At 46.4% G+C, this 25,048-nt stretch overlaps 1 protein-coding gene across 2 annotated transcripts in view; it reads left to right on the plus strand.

The window, feature by feature from the left end:
* LOC124164141 (calcitonin gene-related peptide type 1 receptor-like) overlaps nt 1-20,167 on the plus strand; it is a 365,480-nt gene extending 345,313 nt beyond the window's left edge. For both annotated transcript variants that reach the window (XM_046541332.1, XM_046541333.1), the window contains exon 14: nt 17,695-20,167. In XM_046541332.1, the coding sequence (XP_046397288.1) occupies nt 17,695-17,973 (279 nt within the window). In that variant the 3' untranslated portion in view covers nt 17,974-20,167. The remainder of the gene's footprint in view (nt 1-17,694) is intronic.
* The last annotated feature ends 4,881 nt before the right edge of the window (nt 20,168-25,048 follow it).

The raw sequence follows: 25,048 nt of genomic DNA on the forward strand, positions 1-25,048 counted from the left end.
AGTAGAAGGAAGTTAAGGTGGTAGAAGGAAGTGGAAGAGGTTGAAGGAAGTGGAGGTGGTAGAAGTAAGTGGAGGAGGTAGATGGAAGTGGAGGAGGTAGAAGGAAATGGAGGAGGTAGAAGGAAGTGGAGGAAGTAGAAGGAAGTTAAGAAGGTAGAAGGAAGTGTAGGAGGTTGAAGGAAGTGGAGGTGGAAGAAGTAAGTGGAGGAGGTAGAAGGAAGTGGAGGAGGTAGAAGGAAGTGGAGGAGGTAAAAGGAAGTGGAGGAGGGAGAAGGAATTGGCGGAGATAGAAGGAAATGGAGGAGGTAGAAGGAAGTGGAGGAAGTAGAAGGAAGTTAAGGAGGTAGAAAGAAGTGGAGGAGGTTGAAGGAAGTGGAGGAGGGAGAAGGAATTGTGGGACGTAGAAGGAAGTGGTGGAGGTAGAAGGAATATGAGGAGGTAGAAGGAAGTGTAGGAGACAGAAGAAAGTGGAGGAGGAAAAAAAAAGTGGAGGAGGAAGGAGAAAGTGGAGGAGGATGAAGGAAGTGGAGGAGGATGAAGGAAGTGGAGGTGGTAGAAGTAAGTGGAGGAGATAGAAGGAAGTGGAGGAGGTAGAAGGAAGTGGAGGAGGTAGAAGTAAGTGGAGGAGAGAGAAATAAGTGGAGGAGGTAGAAGGAAGTGTTTGAGGTAGAAGGAAGTGGTGGAGGTAGAAGGAAGATGAGGAGGTAGAAGGAAGTGTAGGAGACAGAAGAAAGTGGAGGAGGACAAAGAAAGTGGAGGAGGAAGGAGAAAGTGGAGGAGGATAAAGGAAGTGGAGGAGGATGAAGGAAGTGGAGGTGGTAGAAGTAAGTGAAGGAGAAAGAAGAAAGTGGGAGAGGTAGAAGGAAGTTGAGGAGGTAGAAGGAATTGGCGGAGGTAGAAGGAAGTGGAGGAGGTAGAATGAAGTTGAGGAGGAAGAAGTAAGTGGAGGAGGTAGAAGGAACTGGAGGAGGTAGAAGGAAGAGGAGGAGGTAGAAGGAAGTGGAGGAAAGAGAAGGAAGGGGAGGACGGAGAAGAAGTGTATGTCGGAGAAGGAAGGGGAGGAGGAAGAAGGATTTTTAGGAGGTAGAAGAAAGTGGAGGAGAAAGAAGGAAGGGTAGGCTGGAGATTGAAATGGAGGAGGGAGAAGGAATGAGAGGAGGTAGAAGGAAGTTGAGGAGGTCGAAATAAGTGGAGGAGGTAGAAGGAAGTTGAGGAGGTAAAAGGAAGTTGAGGAGATAGAATAAAGTGGAGGAGGTAGAAGGAAGTGAAGGAGGTAGAAAATAAGTGGAACAGGTAGAAGAAAAAGGAGGAGGTAGAAGGAAGTGGAGGAGGTAAAAGGTAGACAAGAGGTAAAACAAAGGGGAGGAGGTCAAGGAACAGGAGGAGGTTGAAGGAAGTGGAAGAGGTAGAAGGAAGTGGAAGAGGTAGAAGGAAGTGGAGGACGTAGAGGGAAGTGGAGGAGGTAGATGGAAGTGTAGGAGGTAGAAGGAAGAGCAGGAGGTAGAACGAAGTTAAGGTGGTAGAAGGGAGTGGAGGAGGGAGAAGGAAGTTGAGGAGGGAGATGGAAGTGGAGGATTGAGTATGAAGGGGAGGAGGAGGAAGAAGAATAGGAAAGAGAAGGAAGGGGCGGAAGTAGAAGGAAGTGGAGGAGGTAGAAGGAAGTGGAGGAGGTAAAAGAAAGTTAAGGAGGTAGAAGGAAGTGGAGGAGGTAGAAGGAAGTGGAGGAGGTAGAAGAAGGTGGAGGAGGTAGAAGGAAGAGGAGGATGTTGAAGGAACTGGAGGAGGTAGAAGGAAGTGGAGGAGGTAGAAGGAATTGTGGGACGTAGAAGGAAGTGGAGGAGGCAAAAGAAAGTGGAGGAGGTAGAAGAAGGTGGAGGAGGTAGAAGAAAGTGGAGGAGGATGAAGAAATTGGAGGAGGTTGCAGGAAGTTGAGGAGGTAGAAGGAATTGGCGGAGCTAGAAGGAAATGGAGGAGGTAGAAGGAAGTGGAGGAAGCAAAAGGAAGTTAAGGAGGTAGAAGAAAGTGGAGGAGGTTGAAGGAAGTGGAGGTGGTAGAAGTAAGCGGAGGAGGTAGAAGGAAGTGGAGGAGGTAGAAGGAAGTGAAGGAGGTAGAAGGAAGTGGGGGAGGTAGAAGGCAGTGGAGGAGGTAGAAGGAAGTGGAGTGGGTTGAAGAAAGTGTAGGAGGGAGAAGGAAGTGGAGGAGGTAGAAGGAAGTGGAGGACGTAGAAGGATGTGGGGGGGGGGGGGTAGAAGGAGGTGAAGAAGGTGGAAGAAATTGGAGGAAAGAGAAGAAAGGGGAGGAGGAAGAAGGAAATGGAGGAAACAGAAGGAGGTAGAGGAGGGTTTGGGATGGGGAGGAGGTAGAAGGAAGTGGAGGAAGAAGAAGGAAGTGAAGGAGGTAGAAGGAAGTGGAGGAAAGAGAAGGAAAGGGAGGAGGGAGAAGAAGTGGATGTCGGAGAAGGAAGGGGAGGAGGTAGAAAGAAGTGGAGGAGGTAGAAGGAGGTGGAGGAGGTAGAAGGAAGTAGAGGAGGTATAACAAAGTGGAGAAGGTAGAACAAAGTGAAGGAGGTGAAGGAAGGGGAGGAGGAAGAAGGAAGTGGAGGAGGTAGAAGAAAGTGGTGGATGTCGAAGGAAGTGTAGGAGGTAGAAGGAAGTGGAACAGGTAGAAGGAAGTGGAGGAGGTAGGAGGAAATGGAGGAGGTAGAAGGAAGTGGAGGAGGTAGAAGGAAGTGGAGGCGGAAGAAGGAAGTGGAGGAAGTATAAGGAAGATGAGGTGGGAGAAGGAAATGGAGAAGGGAGAAGGAAGTGGAGGAGGTAGAAGAAAGTGGAACAGGTAGAAGGAAGTGGAGGAAGTAGAAGGAAGTGGAGGAGGTAGAAGGAAGTGGAGGAAGTAGAAGGAAGTTGAGGCGGAAGAAGGAAGTGGAGGAGATATAAGGAAGTGGAGGAGGGAGAAGGAAGTGGAGGAGGGAGAAGGAAGTGGAGGAGGTAGTAGAAAGTGGTGGAGGTTGAAAGAAGTGTAGGAGGTAGAAGGAAGTGGAAACGGTAGAAGGAAGTGGTGGAGGTCGAAGGAAGTGTAGGAGGTAGAAGGAAGTGGAACAAGTAGAAGGAAGTGGAGGAGGCAGAAGAAAGTGGAGGAGGTAGAAGGAAGTGAAGGTATGGAACGAAGTGGAGGACGAAGAAAGAAGTGGAGGAGGTAGAAGGAAGTGGAATAGGTAGAAGGAAGTGGAGGACGTAGAGGTAAGTGGAGGAGGTAAATGGAAGTGTAGGAGGTAGAAGGAATAGGTTGAGGTAGAACGAAGTTAAAAAGGTAGAAGGAAGTGGAGGAGGGAGAAGGAAGTTGAGGAGGGAGATGGAAGTGGAGGATTGAGTAGGAAGGGGAGGAGGAAGAAGAAGAAGAGGAAGGAGAAGGAAGGGGAGGAAGTAGAAGGAAGTGGAGGAGGTAAAAGGAAGTGTAGGAGGTAGAAGGAATTGGAGGAGGTAGAAGGAAGTGGAGGAGGTAGAAGAAGGTGGAGGAGGTAGAAGGAAGAGGAGGAGGTTGAAGGATGTGGAGGAGGTTGAAGGAAGTGGAGGAAGTAGAAGGAAATGTGGGACGTAGAAGGAAGTGGAGGAGGCAGAAGGAAGAGGAGGAAGTAGAAGAAGGTGGAGGAGGAAGAAGGAAGAGGAGGAGGTTGAAGGAAGTGGAGGAGGAATAAGGAAGTGGTGGAGGTAGAAGGAAGAGGAGGAGGTAGAAGGAAGAGGAGGAGAAAGAGGAGAAAGTGGAGGAGGAAAAAGAAAGTGGAGGAGGAAGAAGAAAGTGGAGGAGGATGAAGAAAGTGGAGGACGTAGAAGGAAGTGGATGAGGTAGAAGGAATTGGCGGAGGTAGAAGGAAATGGAGGAGGTAGAAGGAAGTGGAGGAAGTAGAAGGAAGTTAAGGAGGTAGAAGGAAGTGGAGGAGGTTGAAGGAAGTGGAGGTGGTAGAAGTATGTGGAGGAGTTAGAAGGAATTGGCGGAGGTAGAAGGAAATGGAGGATGTTGAAGGAAGTGGAGGAAGTAGAAGGAAGTTAAGGAGGTAGAAGAAAGTGGAGGAGGTTGAAGGTAGTGGAGGTGGTAGAAGTAAGTGAAGGAGGTAGAAGGAATTGGCGGATGTAGATGGAAATGGAGGAGGTAGAAGGAAGTGGAGGAAGTAGAAGGAAGTTAAGAAGGTAGAAGGAAGTGGAGGAGGTTGAAAGAAGTGGAGGTGGAAGAAGTGGAGGAGGTAGAAGGAAGTGGAGGCGGTAGAAGGAAGTGGAGGAGGTAAAAGGAAGTGGAGGAGGGAGAAGGAATTGGCGGAGGTAGAAGGAAATGGAGGAGGTAGAAGGAAGTGGAGGAAGTAGAAGGAAGTTAAGGAGGTTGAAGGAAGTGGAGGAGGTTGAAGGAAGTGGAGGAGGGAGAAGGAATTGTGGGACGTAGAAGGAAGTGGAGGAGGCAGAAGAAAGTGGAGGAGGTAGAAGAAGGTGGAGGAGAAAAAAGGAATAGGAGGTAGAAGGAAGTGGTGGAGGTAGAAGGAAGTGGTGGAGGTAGAAGGAAGAGGAGGAGGTAGAAGGAAATGTAGGAGAAGAAGAAAGTGGAGGAGGTAAAAGAAAGTGGAGGAGGAAGGAGAAAGTGGAGGAGGAAGGAGAAAGTGGAGGAGGATGAAGGAAGTGGAGGTGGTAGAAGTAAGTGGAGGAGGTAGAAGGAAGTGGAGGAGGTAGAAGGAAGTGGAGGAGGTAGAAGTAAGTGGAGGAGGTAGAAGGAAGTGGAGGAGGTAGAAGGAAGTTTAAGAGGTTGAAGGAAGTGGAGGAGGAAGAAGGAAGTGGAGGAGGAAAAAGAAAGTGGAGGAGAAAGAAGAAAGTGGAAGAGGTTGAAGAAAGTGGAGGAGGTAGAAGGAAGTTGAGGAGGTAGAAGGAATTGGCGGAGGTAGAAGGAAGTGGAGGAGGTAGAATGAAGTGGAGGAGGAAGAAGTAAGTGAAGGAGGTAGAAGGAAGAGGAGGTGGTAGAAGGAAGTGGAGGAAAGAGAAGGAAGGGGAGGAGGTAGAAGAAGTGGATGTCGGAGAAGGAAGGGGAGGACGAAGAAGGATGTGGAGGAGGTAGAAGAAAGTGGAGGAGGGAGAAGGAAGGGTAGGCTGGAGAATGAAATGGAGGAGGGAGAAGGAATGAGAGGAGGTAGAAGGAAGTTGAGGAGGTCGAAATAAGTGGAGGAGGTAGAAGGAAGTTGAGGAGGTAGAAGGAAGTTTAGGAGGTAGAATAAAGCGGAGGAGGTAGAAGGAGGAGAAGGAGGTAGAAAATAAGTGGAACAGGTAGAAGAAAGTGGAGGAGGTAGAAGGAAGTGGAGGAATTGGAAGGAAGTGGAGCAGGTAGAAGGAAGTGGAGGAGGTAAAAGGTAGACGAGAGGTAAAACAAAGGGGAGGAGGTCAAGGAACAGGAGGAGGTAGAAGGAAGTTGAAGAGGTAGAAGGAAGTGGAGGACGTAGAGGGAAGTGGAGGAGGTAGATGGAAGTGTAGGAGGTAGAAGGAAGAGCAGGAGGTAGAACGAAGTTAAGGTGGTAGAAGGAATTGGTGGAGGGAGAAGGAAGTTGAGGAGGGAGATGGAAGTGGAGGATTGAGTAGGAAGGGGAGGAGGAGGAAGAAGAAGAGGAAAGAGAAGGAAGGGGAGGAAGTAGAAGGAAGTGGAGGAGGTAGAAGGAAGTAGAGGAGGTAAAAGGAAGTGTAGGAGGTAGAAGGAAGTGGAGTAGGTAGAAGGAAGTGGAGGAGGTAGAAGAAGGTGGAGGAGGTAGAAGGAAGTGGAGGATGTTGAAGGAAGTGGAGGAGGTAGAAGGAAGAGGAGGAGGTAGACGGAATTGTGGGACGTAGAAGGAAGTGGAGGAGGCAGAAGAAAGTGGAGGAGGTAGAAGAAGGTGGAGGAGGAAGAAGGAAGAGGAGGAGGTAGAAGGAAGTGGTGGAGGTAGAGGGAAGTGGTGGAGGTAGAAGGAAGTGGTGGAGGTAGAAGGAAGAGGAGGAGACAGAAGAAAGTTGAGGAGGAAAAAAAAGTGGAGGAGGAAGAAGAAAGTGGAGGAGGATGAAGAAATTGGAGGAGGTTGCCGGAAGTTGAGGAAGTAGAAGGAATTGGCGGAGCTAGAAGGAAATGGAGGAGGTAGAAGGAAGTGGAGGAAGCAGAAGGAAGTTAAGGAGGTAGAAGGAAGTGGAGGAGGTTGAAGGAAGTGGAGGTGGTAGAAGTAAGTGGAGGAGGTAGAAGGAAGTGGAGGAGGTAAAAGGAAGTGAAGGAGGTAGAAGGAAGTGGGGGAGGTAGAAGGCAGTGGAGGAGGTAGAAGGAAGTGGAGTGGGTTGAAGAAAGTGTAGGAGGGAGAAGGAAGTGGAGGAGGTAGAAGGAAGTGGAGGACGTAGAAGGATGTGGGGGGGGGGTAGAAGGAAGTGAAGAAGGTGGAAGAAATTAGAGGAAAGAGAAGAAAGGGGAGGAGGAAGAAGGAAATGGAGGAAACAGAAGGAGGTAGAGGAGGGTTTAGGATGGGGAGGAGGTAGAAGGAAGTGGAGGAAGAAGAAGGAAGTGAAGGAGGTAGAAGGAAGTGGAGGAAAGAGAAGGAAAGGGAGGAGGGAGAAGAAGTGGATGTCGGAGAAGGAAGGGGAGGAGGAAGAAGGATGTGGAGGAGGTAGAAGAAAGTGGAGGAGAGAGAAGGAAGTGGAGACGGGAGAATGAAAGGGAGGAGGGAGAAGGAAGGAGAGGAGGTAGAAGGAAGTGGACAAGTTCGAAGGAAGTGGAATAGGTAGAAGGAAGTTGAGGAGGTAGAAGGAAGTTGAGGAGGTAGAAGAAAGTGGAGGAAAGAGAAGGAAAGGGAGGAGGGAGAAGAAGTGGATGTCGGAGAAGGAAGGGGAGGAGGAAGAAGGATGTGGAGGAGGTAGAAGAAAGTGGAGGAGAGAGAAGGAAGTGGAGACGGGAGAATGAAAGGGAGGAGGGAGAAGGAAGGAGAGGAGGTAGAAGGAAGTGGACAAGTTCGAAGGAAGTGGAATAGGTAGAAGGAAGTTGAGGAGGTAGAAGGAAGTTGAGGAGGTAGAAGAAAGTGGAGCAGGTAGAAGTTAGTGCAGGAGGTAGAATGAAGTAGAGGAGGGAGAAGGAATTGAAGGAAGGAGAAGAAAGGAAAGGATGTAGAAGCCAGTGCCAGAGGTAGAAGGTAGTGGAGGAGGTAAAAAGAAGTGGAGGAGGTAGAAGGAGGTGGAGGAGGTAGAAAGAAGTAGAGGAGGTAGAACAAAGTGGAGAAGGTAGAAAAAGGTTGAGGAGGTGAAGGAAGGGGAGGAGGAAGAAGGAAGAGGAGGAGGTGGAAGGAAGTGAAGGAGGTAGAAGGAAGTGGAGGAGGTAGAAGGAAGTGGAGGACATAGAAAGAAGTGGAGGAGGAAGAAGGAGGTGGAGGAGGTAGAAAGAAGTAGAGGAGGTAGAACAAAGTGGAGAAGGTAGAACAAAGTGGAGGACGTGAAGGAAGGGGAGGAGGAAGAAGGAAGTGGAGGAGGTAGAAAAAAGTGGTGGATGTCCAAGGAAGTGTAGGAGGTAGAAGGAAGTGGAACACGTAGAAGGGAGTGGAGGAGGTAGGAGGAAATGGAGGAGGTAGAAGAAAGTGGAGGAGGTAGAAGGAAGTGGAGGCGGAAGAAGGAAGTGGAGGAGGTATAAGGAAGTGGAGGTGGGAGAAGGAAGTGGAGAAGGGAGAAGGAAGTGGGGGAGGTAGAAGGATGTGGGGGGGGGTAGAAGGAGGTGAAGAAGGTGGAAGAAATTGGAGGAAAGAGAAGAAAGGGGAGGAGGAAGAAGGAAATGGAGGAAACAGAAGGAGGTAGAGGAGGGTTTGGGATGGGGAGGAGGTAGAAGGAAGTGGAGGAAGAAGAAGGAAGTGAAGGAGGTAGAAGGAAGTGGAGGAAAGAGAAGGAAAATGAGGAGGAAGAAGAAGTGGATGTCGGAGAAGGAAGGGGAGGAGGTAGAAAGAAGTGGAGGAGGTAGAAGGAGGTGGAGGAGGTAGAAGGAAGTAGAGGAGGTATAACAAAGTGGAGAAGGTAGAACAAAGTGAAGGAGGTGAAGGAAGGGGAGGAGGAAGAAGGAAGTGGAGGAGGTAGAAGAAAGTGGTGGATGTCGAAGGAAGTGTAGGAGGTAGAAGGAAGTGGAACAGGTAGAAGGAAGTGGAGGAGGTAGGAGGAAATGGAGGAGGTAGAAGGAAGTGGAGGAGGTAGAAGGAAGTGGAGGCGGAAGAAGGAAGTGGAGGAAGTATAAGGAAGTTGAGGTGGGAGAAGGAAATGGAGAAGGGAGAAGGAAGTGGAGGAGGTAGAAGAAAGTGGAACAGGTAGAAGGAAGTGGAGGAAGTAGAAGGAAGTGGAGGAGGTAGAAGGAAGTGGAGGAAGTAGAAGGAAGTTGAGGCGGAAGAAGGAAGTGGAGGAGATATAAGGAAGTGGAGGAGGGAGAAGGAAGTGGAGGAGGGAGAAGGAAGTGGAGGAGGTAGTAGAAAGTGGTGGAGGTTGAAAGAAGTGTAGGAGGTAGAAGGAAGTGGAAACGGTAGAAGGAAGTGGTGGAGGTCGAAGGAAGTGTAGGAGGTAGAAGGAAGTGGAACAAGTAGAAGGAAGTGGAGGAGGCAGAAGAAAGTGGAGGAGGTAGAAGGAAGTGAAGGTATGGAACGAAGTGGAGGACGAAGAAAGAAGTGGAGGAGGTAGAAGGAAGTGGAATAGGTAGAAGGAAGTGGAGGACGTAGAGGTAAGTGGAGGAGGTAAATGGAAGTGTAGGAGGTAGAAGGAATAGGTTGAGGTAGAACGAAGTTAAAAAGGTAGAAGGAAGTGGAGGAGGGAGAAGGAAGTTGAGGAGGGAGATGGAAGTGGAGGATTGAGTAGGAAGGGGAGGAGGAAGAAGAAGAAGAGGAAGGAGAAGGAAGGGGAGGAAGTAGAAGGAAGTGGAGGAGGTAAAAGGAAGTGTAGGAGGTAGAAGGAATTGGAGGAGGTAGAAGGAAGTGGAGGAGGTAGAAGAAGGTGGAGGAGGTAGAAGGAAGAGGAGGAGGTTGAAGGATGTGGAGGAGGTTGAAGGAAGTGGAGGAAGTAGAAGGAATTGTGGGACGTAGAAGGAAGTGGAGGAGGCAGAAGGAAGAGGAGGAAGTAGAAGAAGGTGGAGGAGGAAGAAGGAAGAGGAGGAGGTTGAAGGAAGTGGAGGAGGAATAAGGAAGTGGTGGAGGTAGAAGGAAGAGGAGGAGGTAGAAGGAAGAGGAGGAGACAGGAGAAAGTGGAGGAGGAAAAAGAAAGTGGAGGAGGAAGAAGAAAGTGGAGGAGGATGAAGAAAGTGGAGGACGTAGAAGGAAGTGGATGAGGTAGAAGGAATTGGCGGAGGTAGAAGGAAATGGAGGAGGTAGAAGGAAGTGGAGGAAGTAGAAGGAAGTTAAGGAGGTAGAAGGAAGTGGAGGAGGTTGAAGGAAGTGGAGGTGGTAGAAGTAAGTGGAGGAGTTAGAAGGAATTGGCGGAGGTAGAAGGAAATGGAGGAGGTAGAAGGAAGTGGAGGAAGTAGAAGGAAGTTAAGGAGGTAGAAGAAAGTGGAGGAGGTTGAAGGTAGTGGAGGTGGTAGAAGTAAGTGAAGGAGGTAGAAGGAATTGGCGGATGTAGATGGAAATGGAGGAGGTAGAAGGAAGTGGAGGAAGTAGAAGGAAGTTAAGAAGGTAGAAGGAAGTGGAGGAGGTTGAAAGAAGTGGAGGTGGAAGAAGTGGAGGAGGTAGAAGGAAGTGGAGGCGGTAGAAGGAAGTGGAGGAGGTAAAAGGAAGTGGAGGAGGGAGAAGGAATTGGCGGAGGTAGAAGGAAATGGAGGAGGTAGAAGGAAGTGGAGGAAGTAGAAGGAAGTTAAGGAGGTAGAAGGAAGTGGAGGAGGTTGAAGGAAGTGGAGGAGGGAGAAGGAATTGTGGGACGTAGAAGGAAGTGGAGGAGGCAGAAGAAAGTGGAGGAGGTAGAAGAAGGTGGAGGAGAAAAAAGGAATAGGAGGTAGAAGGAAGTGGTGGAGGTAGAAGGAAGTGGTGGAGGTAGAAGGAAGAGGAGGAGGTAGAAGGAAATGTAGGAGAAGAAGAAAGTGGAGGAGGTAAAAGAAAGTGGAGGAGGAAGGAGAAAGTGGAGGAGGAAGGAGAAAGTGGAGGAGGATGAAGGAAGTGGAGGTGGTAGAAGTAAGTGGAGGAGGTAGAAGGAAGTGGAGGAGGTAGAAGGAAGTGGAGGAGGTAGAAGTAAGTGGAGGAGGTAGAAGGAAGTGGAGGAGGTAGAAGGAAGTTTAAGAGGTTGAAGGAAGTGGAGGAGGAAGAAGGAAGTGGAGGAGGAAAAAGAAAGTGGAGGAGAAAGAAGAAAGTGGAAGAGGTTGAAGAAAGTGGAGGAGGTAGAAGGAAGTTGAGGAGGTAGAAGGAATTGGCGGAGGTAGAAGGAAGTGGAGGAGGTAGAATGAAGTGGAGGAGGAAGAAGTAAGTGAAGGAGGTAGAAGGAAGAGGAGGAGGTAGAAGGAAGTGGAGGAAAGAGAAGGAAGGGGAGGAGGTAGAAGAAGTGGATGTCGGAGAAGGAAGGGGAGGACGAAGAAGGATGTGGAGGAGGTAGAAGAAAGTGGAGGAGGGAGAAGGAAGGGTAGGCTGGAGAATGAAATGGAGGAGGGAGAAGGAATGAGAGGAGGTAGAAGGAAGTTGAGGAGGTCGAAATAAGTGGAGGAGGTAGAAGGAAGTTGAGGAGGTAGAAGGAAGTTTAGGAGGTAGAATAAAGCGGAGGAGGTAGAAGGAGGAGAAGGAGGTAGAAAATAAGTGGAACAGGTAGAAGAAAGTGGAGGAGGTAGAAGGAAGTGGAGGAATTGGAAGGAAGTGGAGCAGGTAGAAGGAAGTGGAGGAGGTAAAAGGTAGACGAGAGGTAAAACAAAGGGGAGGAGGTCAAGGAACAGGAGGAGGTAGAAGGAAGTTGAAGAGGTAGAAGGAAGTGGAGGACGTAGAGGGAAGTGGAGGAGGTAGATGGAAGTGTAGGAGGTAGAAGGAAGAGCAGGAGGTAGAACGAAGTTAAGGTGGTAGAAGGAATTGGTGGAGGGAGAAGGAAGTTGAGGAGGGAGATGGAAGTGGAGGATTGAGTAGGAAGGGGAGGAGGAGGAAGAAGAAGAGGAAAGAGAAGGAAGGGGAGGAAGTAGAAGGAAGTGGAGGAGGTAGAAGGAAGTAGAGGAGGTAAAAGGAAGTGTAGGAGGTAGAAGGAAGTGGAGGAGGTAGAAGGAAGTGGAGGAGGTAGAAGAAGGTGGAGGAGGTAGAAGGAAGTGGAGGATGTTGAAGGAAGTGGAGGAGGTAGAAGGAAGAGGAGGAGGTAGACGGAATTGTGGGACGTAGAAGGAAGTGGAGGAGGCAGAAGAAAGTGGAGGAGGTAGAAGAAGGTGGAGGAGGAAGAAGGAAGAGGAGGAGGTAGAAGGAAGTGGTGGAGGTAGAAGGAAGTGGTGGAGGTAGAAGGAAGTGGTGGAGGTAGAAGGAAGAGGAGGAGACAGAAGAAAGTTGAGGAGGAAAAAAAAGTGGAGGAGGAAGAAGAAAGTGGAGGAGGATGAAGAAATTGGAGGAGGTTGCCGGAAGTTGAGGAAGTAGAAGGAATTGGCGGAGCTAGAAGGAAATGGAGGAGGTAGAAGGAAGTGGAGGAAGCAGAAGGAAGTTAAGGAGGTAGAAGGAAGTGGAGGAGGTTGAAGGAAGTGGAGGTGGTAGAAGTAAGTGGAGGAGGTAGAAGGAAGTGGAGGAGGTAAAAGGAAGTGAAGGAGGTAGAAGGAAGTGGGGGAGGTAGAAGGCAGTGGAGGAGGTAGAAGGAAGTGGAGTGGGTTGAAGAAAGTGTAGGAGGGAGAAGGAAGTGGAGGAGGTAGAAGGAAGTGGAGGACGTAGAAGGATGTGGGGGGGGGTAGAAGGAAGTGAAGAAGGTGGAAGAAATTGGAGGAAAGAGAAGAAAGGGGAGGAGGAAGAAGGAAATGGAGGAAACAGAAGGAGGTAGAGGAGGGTTTAGGATGGGGAGGAGGTAGAAGGAAGTGGAGGAAGAAGAAGGAAGTGAAGGAGGTAGAAGGAAGTGGAGGAAAGAGAAGGAAAGGGAGGAGGGAGAAGAAGTGGATGTCGGAGAAGGAAGGGGAGGAGGAAGAAGGATGTGGAGGAGGTAGAAGAAAGTGGAGGAGAGAGAAGGAAGTGGAGACGGGAGAATGAAAGGGAGGAGGGAGAAGGAAGGAGAGGAGGTAGAAGGAAGTGGACAAGTTCGAAGGAAGTGGAGGAGGTAGAAGGAAGTTGAGGAGGTAGAAGGAAGTTGAGGAGGTAGAAGAAAGTGGAGCAGGTAGAAGTTAGTGCAGGAGGTAGAATGAAGTAGAGGAGGGAGAAGGAATTGAAGGAAGGAGAAGAAAGGAAAGGATGTAGAAGCCAGTGCCAGAGGTAGAAGGTAGTGGAGGAGGTAAAAAGAAGTGGAGGAGGTAGAAGGAGGTGGAGGAGGTAGAAAGAAGTAGAGGAGGTAGAACAAAGTGGAGAAGGTAGAAAAAGGTTGAGGAGGTGAAGGAAGGGGAGGAGGAAGAAGGAAGAGGAGGAGGTGGAAGGAAGTGAAGGAGGTAGAAGGAAGTGGAGGAGGTAGAAGGAAGTGGAGGACATAGAAAGAAGTGGAGGAGGAAGAAGGAGGTGGAGGAGGTAGAAAGAATTAGAGGAGGTAGAACAAAGTGGAGAAGGAAGAACAAAGTGGAGGACGTGAAGGAAGGGGAGGAGGAAGAAGGAAAAGGAGGAGGTAGAAAAAAGTGGTGGATGTCCAAGGAAGTGTAGGAGGTAGAAGGAAGTGGAACACGTAGAAGGGAGTGGAGGAGGTAGGAGGAAATGGAGGAGGTAGAAGAAAGTGGAGGAGGTAGAAGGAAGTGGAGGCGGAAGAAGGAAGTGGAGGAGGTATAAGGAAGTGGAGGTGGGAGAAGGAAGTGGAGAAGGGAGAAGGAAGTGGGGGAGGTAGAAGAAAGTGGTGGAGGTCGAAGGAAGTGTAGGAGGTAGAAGGAAGTGGAACAGGTAGAAGGAAGTGGAGGAGGTAGAAGGAAGTGGAGGAGGTAGAAGGAAGTTGAGGCGGAAGAAGGAAGTGGAGGAGGTATAAGGAAGTGGAGGAGGGAGAAGGAAGTGGAGGAGGGAGAAGGAAGTGGAGGAGGTAGAAGAAAGTGGTGGAGGTGGAAGGAAGTGTAGGAGGTCGAAGGAAGTGGAACAGGTAGACGGAAGTGGTGGAGGTCGAAGGAAGTGTAGGAGGTAGAAGGAAGTGGAACAGGTAGAAGGAAGTGGAGGAGGCAGAAGAAAGTGGAGGAGTTAGAAGGAAGTGAAGGTATGGAACGAAGTGGAGGACGTAGAAAGAAGTGGAGGAGGTAGAAGGAAGTGGAGGAGGAAGAAGGAAGTGGAGGAGGTTGAAGGAACTGGAGGAAAGAGAAGGAAGGGGAGGAGGGAGAATAAGCGGATGTAGGAGAAGGAAGGGGAGGAGGTAGAAGAAAGTGGAGGAGAGAGAAGAAAGGGTAGGCTGGAGAATGAAAGGGAGGAGGGAGAAGGAATGAGAGGAAGTAGAAGGAAGTGGAGGAGGTCGAAGAAAGTGGAGGAGGTAGAAGGAAGTTGGGGAGGTAGAAGGAAGTTGAGGAGGTAGAATAAAGTGGAGGAGGTAGAAGGAAGTGAAGGAGGTAGTAAGAAGTGGAACAGGTAGAAGAAAGTTGAGGAGGTAGAAGGAAGTGGAGGAATTGGAAGGAAGTGGAGCAGGAGAAGAAAGTGGAGGAGGTAGAAGGTAGACGAGAGGTAAAACAAAGTGGAGGAGGTGAAGGAACAGGAGGAGGTAGAAGGAAGTGGAATAGGTAGAAGGAAGTGGAGGACGTAGAGGGAAGTGGAGGAGGTAGATGGAAGTGTAGGAGGTAGAAGGAAGAGGTGGAGGTAGAACGAAGTTAAGGAGGTAGAAGGAAGTGGAGGAGGGAGTAGGAAGTTGGGGAGGGAGATGGAAGTGGAGGATTGAGTAGGAAGGGGAGGAGGAAGAAGAAGAAGAGGAAGGAGAAGGAAGGGGAGGAAGTAGAAGGAAGTGGAGGAGGTAGAAGGAAGTGGAGGAGGTAAAAGGAAGTGTAGGAGGTAGAAGGAATTGGAAGAGGTAGAAGGAAGTGGAGGAGGTAGAAGAAGGTGGAGGAGGTAGAAGGAAGAGGAGGAGGTGTAAGGATGTGGAGGAGGTAGAAGAAAGTGGAGGAGGTAGAAGGAATTGTGGGACGTAGAAGGAAGTGGAGGAGGCAGAAGGAAGAGGAGGAATAAGAAGAAGGTGGAGGAGGAAGAAGGAAGAGGAGGAGGCTGAAGGAAGTGGAGGAGGTATAAGGAAGTGGTGGAGGTAGAAGGAAGAGGAGGAGGTAGAAGGAAGAGGAGGAGACAGGAGAAAGTGGAGGAGGAAAAAGGAAGTGGAGGAGGAAGAAGAAAGTGGAGGAGGATGAAGGAAGTGAAGGTGGTAGAAGTAAGTGGAGGAGGTAGAAGGAAGTGGAGGAGGTAGAAGGAAGTGGAGGAGGTAGAAGGAAGTGGAGGAGGTAGAAGGAAGTGGAGGAGGTAGAAGGAAGTGGAGGAGGTAGAAGGAAGTGGAGGAGGTAGAAGGAAGTGGAGGAGGTAGAAGGAAGTGGAGGCGGTAGAAGAAAGTGGAGGAGGGAAAAGGAAGTGGAGGAGGTAGAAGGAAGTGGAGGTCGTAGAAGGAAGTGGAGGGGATAGAAGGAAGTGAAGAAGGTGGAAGTAATTGGAGGAAAGAGAAGAAAGGGGAGGAGGAAGAAGGAAATGGAGGAATGAGAAGGAAGTGGAGGAGGGTTTAGGATTGGGAGGAGGTAGAAGGGAATGTAGGAAAGAGAAGGAAGGGAAGGAATGAGAACGAAGGGGAGGTGGTAGAAGGAAGTGGAGGAGGAAGAAGGAAGTGGAGGAGGTAGAAGGAAGTGGAGGAAAGAGAAGGAAGGGGAGGATGGAGAAGAAGTGGATGTCGGAGAAGGAAGGGGAGGATGAAGAAGGATGTGGAGGAGGTAGAGGAAAGTAGAGGAGAGAGAAGGAAGAGGAGGCGAGAGAATGAAAGGGAGGAGGGAGAAGGAAGGAGAGGAGGTAGAAGGAAGTGGAGGAAGAGGAAGGAAGTGAAGGAGGTAGAAGGAAGTGGAGGAAAGAGAAGGAAGGGGAAGAGGGAGAAGAAGTGGATGTCGGAGAAGGAAGGCGAGGAGGAAGAAGGATGTGGAGGAGGTAGAAGAAAGTGGAGGAGAGAGAAGGAAGAGAGGCGGGAGAATGAAAGGGAGGAGGGAGAAGGAAGGAGAGGAGGTAGAAGGAAGTGGAGGAGGTCGAAGGAAGTGGAGGAGGTAGAAGGAAGTTTAGGAGGTAGAAGGAAGTTAAGTAGGTAGAAGGTAGTGGAGCAGGTAGAAGGAAGTGCAGGAGGTAGAATGAGGTGGAGGAGGGAGAAGGAATTGAAGGAAGGAGAAGGAAGGGGAGGACGTAGAAGCCAGTGGAGGAGGTAGAAGGAAGTGGAGAAGGTAGAATGAAGTGGAGGAGGTAGAAGGAGGTGGAGGAGGTAGAAAGAAGTAGAGGAGGTAGAACGAAGTGGAGAAGGTAGAACAAAGTGGAGGAGGTGAAGGAAGGGGAGGAGGTAGAAGGATGTGGAGGAGGTGGAAGGAAGTGAAGGAGGTAGAAGGAAGTGGAGGAGGTAGAAGGAAGTGGATGAGGTATAAGGAAGGCGAGGAGGGAGAAGGAATTGAAGGAGGTAGAAGGAAGTGGAGCAGGTAGAAGGAAATGCAGGAGGTAGAATGAAGTGGAGGAGGGAGAAGGAATCGAAGGACGGAGAAGGAAGGGGAGGATGTAGAAGCCAGTGGAGGAGGTAGAAGGAAGTGGAGGAGGTAGAAAGAAGTGGAGGAGGTAGAAGGATGTGGAGGAGGTAGAAAGAAGTAGAGGAAGTAGAACAAAGTGGAGAAGGTAGAACAAAGCGGAGGAGGTGAAGGAAGGGGAGGAGGGAGAAGGAAGTGGAGGAGGGAGAAGGAAGTGGAGGAGGTAGACGAAAGTGGTGGATGTCGAAGGAAGTGTAGGAGGTAGAAGGAAGTGGAACAGGTAGAAGAAAGTGGAGGAGGTAGGAGGAAATGGAGGAGGTAGAAGGAAGTGGAGGAGGTAGAAGGAAGTGGAGGCGGAAGAAGGAAGTGGAGGATGTATAATGAAGTGGAGGAAAGAGAAGGAAGTGGAGGAGGGAGAAGGAAGTGGAGGAGGTAGAAGAAAGTGGTGGAGGTCGAAGGAAGTGTATGAGGTAGAAGGAAGTTTAACAGGTAGAAGGAAGTGGAGGAGGTAGAAGGAAGTGAAGGAGTTAGAAGGAAGTGGAGGCGGAAGAAGGAAGTGGAGGAGGTATAAGGAAGTGGAGGAGGGAGAAGGAAGGGCAGGAGGGAGAAGGAAGGGCAGGAGGGAGAAGGAAGTGGGTAGGTAGAAGGAAGTGGAGGAGGTAGAAGGAAGTGGAGGAGGTAGAGTGTAATGGAGGAGGTAGAAGAAAGTTGAGGAGGTAGAAGGATGTGGAGGAGGCAGAAGGAATTGGAGAAGGCAGAAGGAAGTGGAGGAGTCAGAAGGAAGTGGAGGAGGGAGAAGGAAGAGGAGGAGGCAGAAGGAAGTGGAAGAGGTATAAGGAAGGGGAGGAGGTAGAAGGAAGTGGAGGAGTCAGAAGGAAGTGGAGGAGGGAGAAGGAAGTGGAGAGGGCAGAAGGAAGTGGAAGAGGTATAAGGAAGTGGAGGAGGTAGAAGGAAGTGGAGGAGGTAGATCAAAGTGGAGGAGGTGAAGGAAGTGGAGGAGGAAGAAGTAAATTGAGGAGGGAGAAGTTAAAGACTACCTCGAAACTAATGAGATTGATCCTCTGGCATTATATAAGACGCTTATATCTATTATTTCTCACATTCCTTATGACGATCGACCCTTACCTGAAAATGCCAAAATTATTTCTCTTAAGCAACGGCTTTGGAATACATTTCCTGAACAGGTACCTTCATAGTGCTTGTATCAGTCATTGAGCAATTAATTTTGTTGATCTATATCTTTCGTCCTGTAAATTCTGTTATTTTTGTCCTTGCATTTAAACTACATAAACAACCTGTTAACCCATCTTCATTTTGGCCAGTAATCTCTTATTACGGTAATTAATACGCAACTTCCACAACCTCCAAATATTGTCTGTACTTCTACTTACACCAGATGTTTTTAATACTACTTTATGTCTATTTATCCTCAATTTCTTGGAAATATTAGACTTCGGCCGGCGAGCCGAGTCACGATGATATTTATGTTGAATATATACTTACCATCTACTATACTTTGTAAAAAAACCCCTGGCCCGGGGGAAGACGGGGCCGGATTGTGGCCTCATCCGGGCCAGGTAAAACAAATAAAAAGTCTAAAGTCTAAAGTCCTTCTTCCTCCTGCCCTTCCTTCTCCCTCTTCCCCTTCCTTCTCCCTCCTTCCCTTCCTTCTCTTTCCTCTTCTTCCTTCTCCCTCCTCCCCTTCCTACAAATGACGATCGCCTTAACTGAGAAAAAGTTCAATAACGACGTTAATATCTCGAATTCCGAGACAAATAGAACACAAAACAGTAAAATTAAGAAACGCTAATAGTCTGCAATAGATAGGATTACACGTCCTCATTCTGTGGAAAATGCGCGGTGGGTGACAATAGATTCAATGACCGACTGGAGAATCCTCTATAGTAATAGATATAAGTAACAGAAATTTTTCGTTCGCAGGTGCACTACTTGATTAAGCGGTCCTACTTCCGGTTCGTGGAGGCGCGGAATCCAAGCAGCAGACGCTCCGGCACCAATGATGGCTCTTCACGAACTTGGCTCACCACCACGGGCGGCGCGACCGGGCACCGCAACAGCAGCGCCACTCGCGCCTCTTTCGTGCACCACGCCAGTCTCGTTGAGGGAAGCAACGGCGCTCACCAGCGCCGAGACTCCGCGCCCGGCCGCCAGGCGCAGCACAAGCGCGACGAGGAAAACAACGGAGACACCGTCCTGTGATCCCGCGTCGTACACCCACACTCTCCACGTGTTTTTTTCCCACGAATCAGAAACTAGTCTAGCCATTGGAGCTTTTCACCTTCGAATTCTTTGAAACGAAAACAATAAATATGAAATTTTGTGCATAGTTTGGGAATGTGTCAAAAAAATCAGTGGTATACCGCCGATTGACGCTTGTACTCTATAGAGTGGTTGACACCCATTCTTGGCAGTGGAAATATATTTCCTACAATTAACTCTGGTAATGCTTTTTCCGTCATTTGACGTTGAACATTTTAATTACATTATTCACAAAGATGTCCTCTTCCTCCAACCATTTCTCGCATTCAGATGATTTCTCAAAAAGTTGATCTCTTTGTTTTTTTATTAACCTACATTGTTGTTTATAATGCTGTTTTATAATACGCATAGTTTTTAGTTGCTCGTGAAAAACTGTATGAAAATGTGGCTTATTCCATAAGCTTTCAATCGTTAATTACTCAAATAGTATGAATTGATCTATAAAAAAATCCGACTTCATATTTTGCTTATAATTAGGTCATCTATCGATCAAAAGGAATATTTTGATAAAAAATATTTCTATCCCCAATAATGGATGCTAACCAACCCCAGGGTTTACGCGTCAATCGGGGCTTTGTAACTTATATTCGTTGACATATTTTCTAGCTATGTAAAATATTTAATTCCACTGGTCTAGGTTCAAAGACTTCGGAGGTCACAGCTGAAGATTGATAGGTCCTCGTTTCTTTGACGCGATTTCTGTGTGATTATTTCGGCCTGAACTGCGTTTTTCTTGTGAGATGGCCAGAAAATGGTCGTGTCGTCCGATGCTCTCCATGAAGACTGACTCAAGAGGGCTTCGGCTGCAGTGTAAGTGGCTGGAACGCAAGGAGACTGCACTGACCCTGTCATAGAAGGTTGATGTAAGCTACCACTCCGCTAGCATTTTTAATCGGTTTACAGACATGTACGCAGCGCGTCAATGAGGGTACAGCGACCCATTTATTCCAACCATATGTAATTTATTCCAAAAGCCATTTGCTATTCTTGCAATTGTGTACATTCATTTGATATCAATATCATTGAAAAGTTATGAATTCGATAGTTTTACAAACACCAACGTAGCAGTCGTCTTGTAAAAATGATTTGGCTGAGCTGGGATACCAACGCAGATATCCCGTTCGTAGGAAAGGTATGCTCCAGTTATACCATCAATCCATCTTTTTCTAAAGGCGAATTTTAGACTGGGTTTGCCAAAAAACGATTTGAACGCCATTTTCATTAAGCCAGATGATTTTTTATGGCGAATTTCATCTTTGGTGTACATCACTTTACATCCTTGCGCGTTACTGCATACAAAGTTATATTTTATACACAGTTCGCCTGAAAGACTATATTTCCTCGGCTATAAATTTCGAGTAACAGCCTCAGATATGCGATGTTGACTTTTCCCGTGAAATTCGGATCGCTCCACCGTCAGCGACGAAAGCGGAGAGTTTTGTAAACCAATTAAAATGTGCGATGGGTGGCAGCACAGTTTTTGTCCAGATGAAGAATCCTCTATTGTAATATTCGTGACTAGAACCATGGTGTTGTCGATGTGAAACATTTCAATGAAGAATTTTTGTGGACATTTGGCAATTTGAGCGAAAGAGACGCGAGCATAATTGGGGTGTCATTACATTCGGCACATTGTGATACGATCAATTAACGTGCAGTTGAACGACAATCTGAGTGTTCTGTGTGCTAGTGAAAGTGACCATAGAGGTGTTAGTTGATGTTTATCAGAGAAATAGGTTCCACTCATGGCTTCATTGGTTCATTTAAATTGCCTAATTAAGAACTAAGTTACTTTGCTAATGGGGGACTTATATGCTTTAGGGATCATGAACGAGACCCTAGTTCTATTTTTACAGTCGAGGTATAAGTACTCCTCAGGCTGAAAATGACATTTCATAGTTCACCGTAATTTTTTTCATTCGCGTTAATGTCGTCGATGATTTATTCAAGTGTATGTGAAATTGACGTATATGAGATCTAAACCACTACTTTATGTGATCAAATTTTACGGTGAATAAGAGTAACTCATCAGGGAATAAATCCGTCACATGATCGGAAACCATTCAATGTGCGGCTTCTGACTGTATCTTTCATGACTATGCCAAAATATGTGAATACAATGACTGTCTTTTTATTCAGGTGACTTTCATTATCCCCATCCCTTTGGGCTACAGCCTACACTCTCTATTAAGAAAGGCGTGAATGTTCCAGGCTGCGATCATACCTGGACTAGCCAATCGCGAACGATAAACTATAGTCTGTATACCGTAGGGTGGCGCATGGGCCCGCCAGCTACCTGAGCCGCGAGCGACGGGGAGGGGGGAGGAGAAAAGGACCGCCTCAGGTAGCAGGCCCGTGCGCCACCCTACGGTACACAGACTGTACTATTTGACGCCACTGGTGGTAGGCAGTAGTTTCTCCAGAATCCACTCATAGCGATATTACAAAGGGGAGGGCATCATAACGTAACTGAGATCTGGCCACTGGGTTTGTTGATATTTGACACCCAGAACTTCATAACCATTGCTAGCTGATCCTTTTCAAACCATATTGAGAAACTCTTAGCCCCCGGTGTAGTCAAATCTGTAATCTATTTTGCAACACCTTCCTCCAACATTCCATCTACTTTTCCGGCTTCTCTCACGTCAATTTTCAGATAAATACCATGGCGCCTTTCTCTTCATGTCCCACAAAATCCTGTCCATCATGGGGACAAAGGAGGTAAATTACGTAGTCTGTCTAAACACGGAAGGCGGGTAAGAGATAAAGGCTCCACTCTAGGGCCCAACACTAGCCGCGTACCCTTTGTCCGCCATACAATAGCCGGGGCTCGGTCGACAGCTAGAGCTGTAATGAGTCACGAATCACACTCCACTCCGACAAATAATCACGCTGAGGTAAGCGTGATTTTTAATTTTTTATTACAGCTTGGATTTCTAGGTGTGATTAAAAAAAATAATCTAAACACGACTGAGTCATGTCAATAAGTTATGCAATACTTCGTGAGACACACTGAAAGAAAGCAAAATACAATTTTTTGCAACCACTAAGTGTTAAATAACTAATTAACTCTACGCCGTCGAGTTTGGACTCTTTTTTCATGATATCACACGTAGAAATCAAAACTGTAATAAAAAAATTAAAAATAACACTAACCTTTATGAGACAATTTTCGGAGTGGAGTGCTATTCGTGAATCATTAAAACGCATGCGGTCGAATAGACTCCAGTTATTGTATAGCGGACAGAAGGTACCCGGATATTATTGGGCTCTCGAGCGGTGTCTTAATCTCTTACCCGCCTTCCGAGTTTGGACAGACTATAGAAGCCAACCGCTAGTGCTATCCAGTTCTGGCCAGAAGATGCTCTACTTTTCCAGAACTCCTACTCATTTTGGTGCAAGCGATGTTGTAGGGAAAACAACCGTACCAAGTTTTTGGCTATATCATTTCTTCCCTTACATGCCTACAACCCTTGCCAGGGAACCCTTCTTTTGCGAGAGAGACCTTTTATAGGTCTACGAAAGGAACTGGTTGTTGAGCGTGGAAATACGCTTCAGGAGTGAATGCTGCCTTTTGGTCATTATAAGCCTTCAAGTACTGCCATGTATGGTTTATGATGTGCTGCAACAATGATAAAATAGACGGCGAAGCCGGATAGGGAGATTCCAAGCGAGCGCGTGCAGCTCCGCAAGTAGTAAGTATGAGACTCTTAAAAGAATGTTATTCTAGATGTGTAGTAAATCTGCGAGAAGCAATAATAGGGTGGTTTTCTATTACTTTTTATTGCCTAAATCGAAATATGATAACTCCTGGAGTACGAATTTCACGCTCTTAGATTTTCGAATGACGATATCTATTTTTCGCGATTAAACGAAAAGTGAAAAATTTCAAGCGCGCGAAAACGCGACGGCTAAGTAGGAATGACGGGAAAAGTCCGTGTGACGTATTTCTGGTTGCCGCTGCCGCCCTGTGAGGTGACCTTGAGGCGAGGCTTGAGCGCTGATACGACGCAAACTGCTAGCAGGTAGCGGAGTACCCTGCTAGCAGGTAGCGCTTGGCTTAGATATGGATTGTTACCACCTTATCAAATGAAGAAAACTTTCCGGCCTTAGACAATTTTAATAAGTGATTATTAAGATATGTTTCCCTGAGCTCTGTGACTCATGCATGCATTGGTAATCTCAGACGATGTAAAACTCATATTCTCTCGTGTAGAAACTAGGTCCCTGTGACGTCACGTGGAGTGGCATCGCATGGGCGCCAATCTGGCCTTTTTCAAATGCGGTTAAAATTGGCCATTGCCATTTGTCTAAACTGTGATTTATAAAACCAAATAGTTTGTATATTATGAATACACTAATGGTGGGCAACGAATCGCAATCAATGCTTTTCGTCTTCTTTGATGAAGGAAACTACCCTATTATGAAATGCAAGGGATTGCGAAGTAGGAATGCATGATTGTTACTATACTTAGCTTACCTCCATCCTTCTTAAACTTCTTCTTTGAACTTACGATTAGCATTACCATTTTCGGTATGAAATTGAAATATGTATGCTGATCTGAATACGTTCGTATTTTAAGTTTGAACTCAAAAGAATCAAAGGGCTATCTATATTTAAGATATGTTTATTAGCAATGTTCCTGGCGTAGGAATTTGTGAAAGTGAGTTACTTATGGTTCTCGGAAATTAACTTTTCCTCTCATAAGCACCATATGATTCAGTGTGAAAGTATTGTTCAAGTGTATGGCAATTCAAATTTTACTGCTTTGATGGTTCAGATGAATCATTCCATAGCTCACGAACGTTTGGGCTTTGAATTTGTCAATAGTGTTAAAATATTTTCTATTTAATATTGTACTTGTAAAAAAATGGTAAGTTACTAATTCTATGAATGAATAAATACTCTAATGAATGAAATAATACTAAATACATAAGTATTTTTGCTATCAATCGCAGCAAAACAATGACTTACGCAAAAAAATGTTTTAAATAGTTCGCTCTACCTCCTCGAAAGTGACGCTTTTGTTGAATTCGATCAGGGTAAACAATAAGCTGTGTGGAAAGTACGAAGTAGTTTCTTACAGAATATTTAGCAAAAAAATAGATGCATTGTAATTTTCAGTCGCTGTCAAACCCCATTAAGTTATTTACTTCAATTAGGGAAAGGGATAAGAGGATAGAAACTTAATAACGGTTCTAGGCTGCTCGTAACAATAGGCACCGGGGAACTATGGTTTTATATTGCATCAAGTCGAGTTCATACAGTGTTTATTGCATCACGTCAGCAATTATGTAACCTTTAAACAATTACACATGTATTAAGGGTGTTCGCAGCCACCCGTGCTGTTTCATATATTTGCTGAAAAGAAAGTGATCAAGGACTGGGAGAAATTCGGTCTAGAGATTACTGTGGTTGGATTTTGGATGCTCGCGGATTTTTCAAGAAAGCAGAATTATCTTCCAATGGTACAAATGTCTTATTTCGTTGTGTATTCTTCTCAATAAAGCTACTAACGGCGGGTGCCAGTATTAATCTGATACAAGTGATGTACTTATTAATTTATTTGATCCTTTAACTTTATTAGCTCCCCTTCCCTCAAGTTTGATGTTATGTAACCCGGGTTAGGATTATTAATGAGAGGGGAAGGGGATAGAGAGGCATGGGTTCGTCGCCAGTGGGGAGTGGTAGATCATCTTCTTAACTAAAGAAGCAAATGCTATGGAATAGGGGACTGGTTTGGATGATAGTGAAATGGATATCATATTCAATACAAATTTTCTGTAACTGGCAGAAAACCTGAGATAGTTACAAAATTTTAAATTAAATATTTTCTTATTTCTCGATCCCATGTTATGTTCTGATAGTGAAATTAACTTTAAACATTTTTCTGCTGATGGCATTTGAATTTTTCTTTAATTATGATCTGTTATTGAAATACTCTCCGCAACTACTTCAGGGAATTTCTCTAGCAAGAAATTACCGAGCTCTATTTCTATGTCTTTCCCCTTATAAAAGTTTTGAATTAAGAAATTATCTATACAATCATTTTTGTCCTATCTAACTTATTTTTGTTGGTATTCCCATAAACAATGTTTGACGTGTAACACTCCTTCATAGCTATTTTAGTCATAGCTCATGGTATTTGAAACTCATTAAGTACTACCATTTCGCATGACTTTCTTGATGTTCATAAGGTGTTCTTGTTGTGTAATGTGTGAAACAATTTAAATTAAGTTGACTAATCTAATGTTTCTTTCTATTCCTTTTTATCCAGGACTTCTTAAAGAACTTCTTTCAAGAAATATTTTATACTGCACTGGCTTACTTGCTAATTTATGTTATTCTTGAAAAGACTGTTTTATTTCCCAGTAAATATTATTGTTGCCTTTTTAAATTTGTTTGAATATATATGCATCTACTTAAGGTAACCCTGCTGTCTACTTTCCTAAGGCCATGGTGGGTCTTCCCTTCAAATAAATGAAATTACCCTATTAAGGGTTAGGCGGAAAAGAGGACTTTTCAGTCTGAATCTCGCCCGAATAAAGGCATCTATTAATCCTCAGAATCAGTTATTTGGTGCATACGAGTTCCCAAAAAGAGAATTTTATAGTCGAGATCAATGACTGAAGTGCGGGACTTTGGAATGAATGGGCTTCTGTTCAGCAATCCATTTTATAAAGGTCTCCGTGTATTTAGCCCTAAAATCATATACTTCCAGTAAATGGTGCCAAGCGTGGAAGTACCAGGAGAGATAGATATGTAAGTACGATGGGTCAAGAAAGTTTCTCAACGAATGGACAGGCGTAACTTTTGGTCATATAAGGGATTTAAATTTCTCCGTTGTTGTATGTTATTTAGAGACGCACACTTGATCGAAATATAGTGAAATGCCTACCTTATTGGATTGTACTAAATTCTAAATACTTCTAGAATTTGTGGTAAGCAAGGAGAACTATCCATAGCTGTAACTTCTATTCTTCAAGGAGATCAAGAAGGGTATATGAAAAGGTG

This window comes from Ischnura elegans, chromosome 8 (assembly GCF_921293095.1).
Source record: "Ischnura elegans chromosome 8, ioIscEleg1.1, whole genome shotgun sequence".
Taxonomy (NCBI): domain Eukaryota; kingdom Metazoa; phylum Arthropoda; class Insecta; order Odonata; family Coenagrionidae; genus Ischnura; species Ischnura elegans.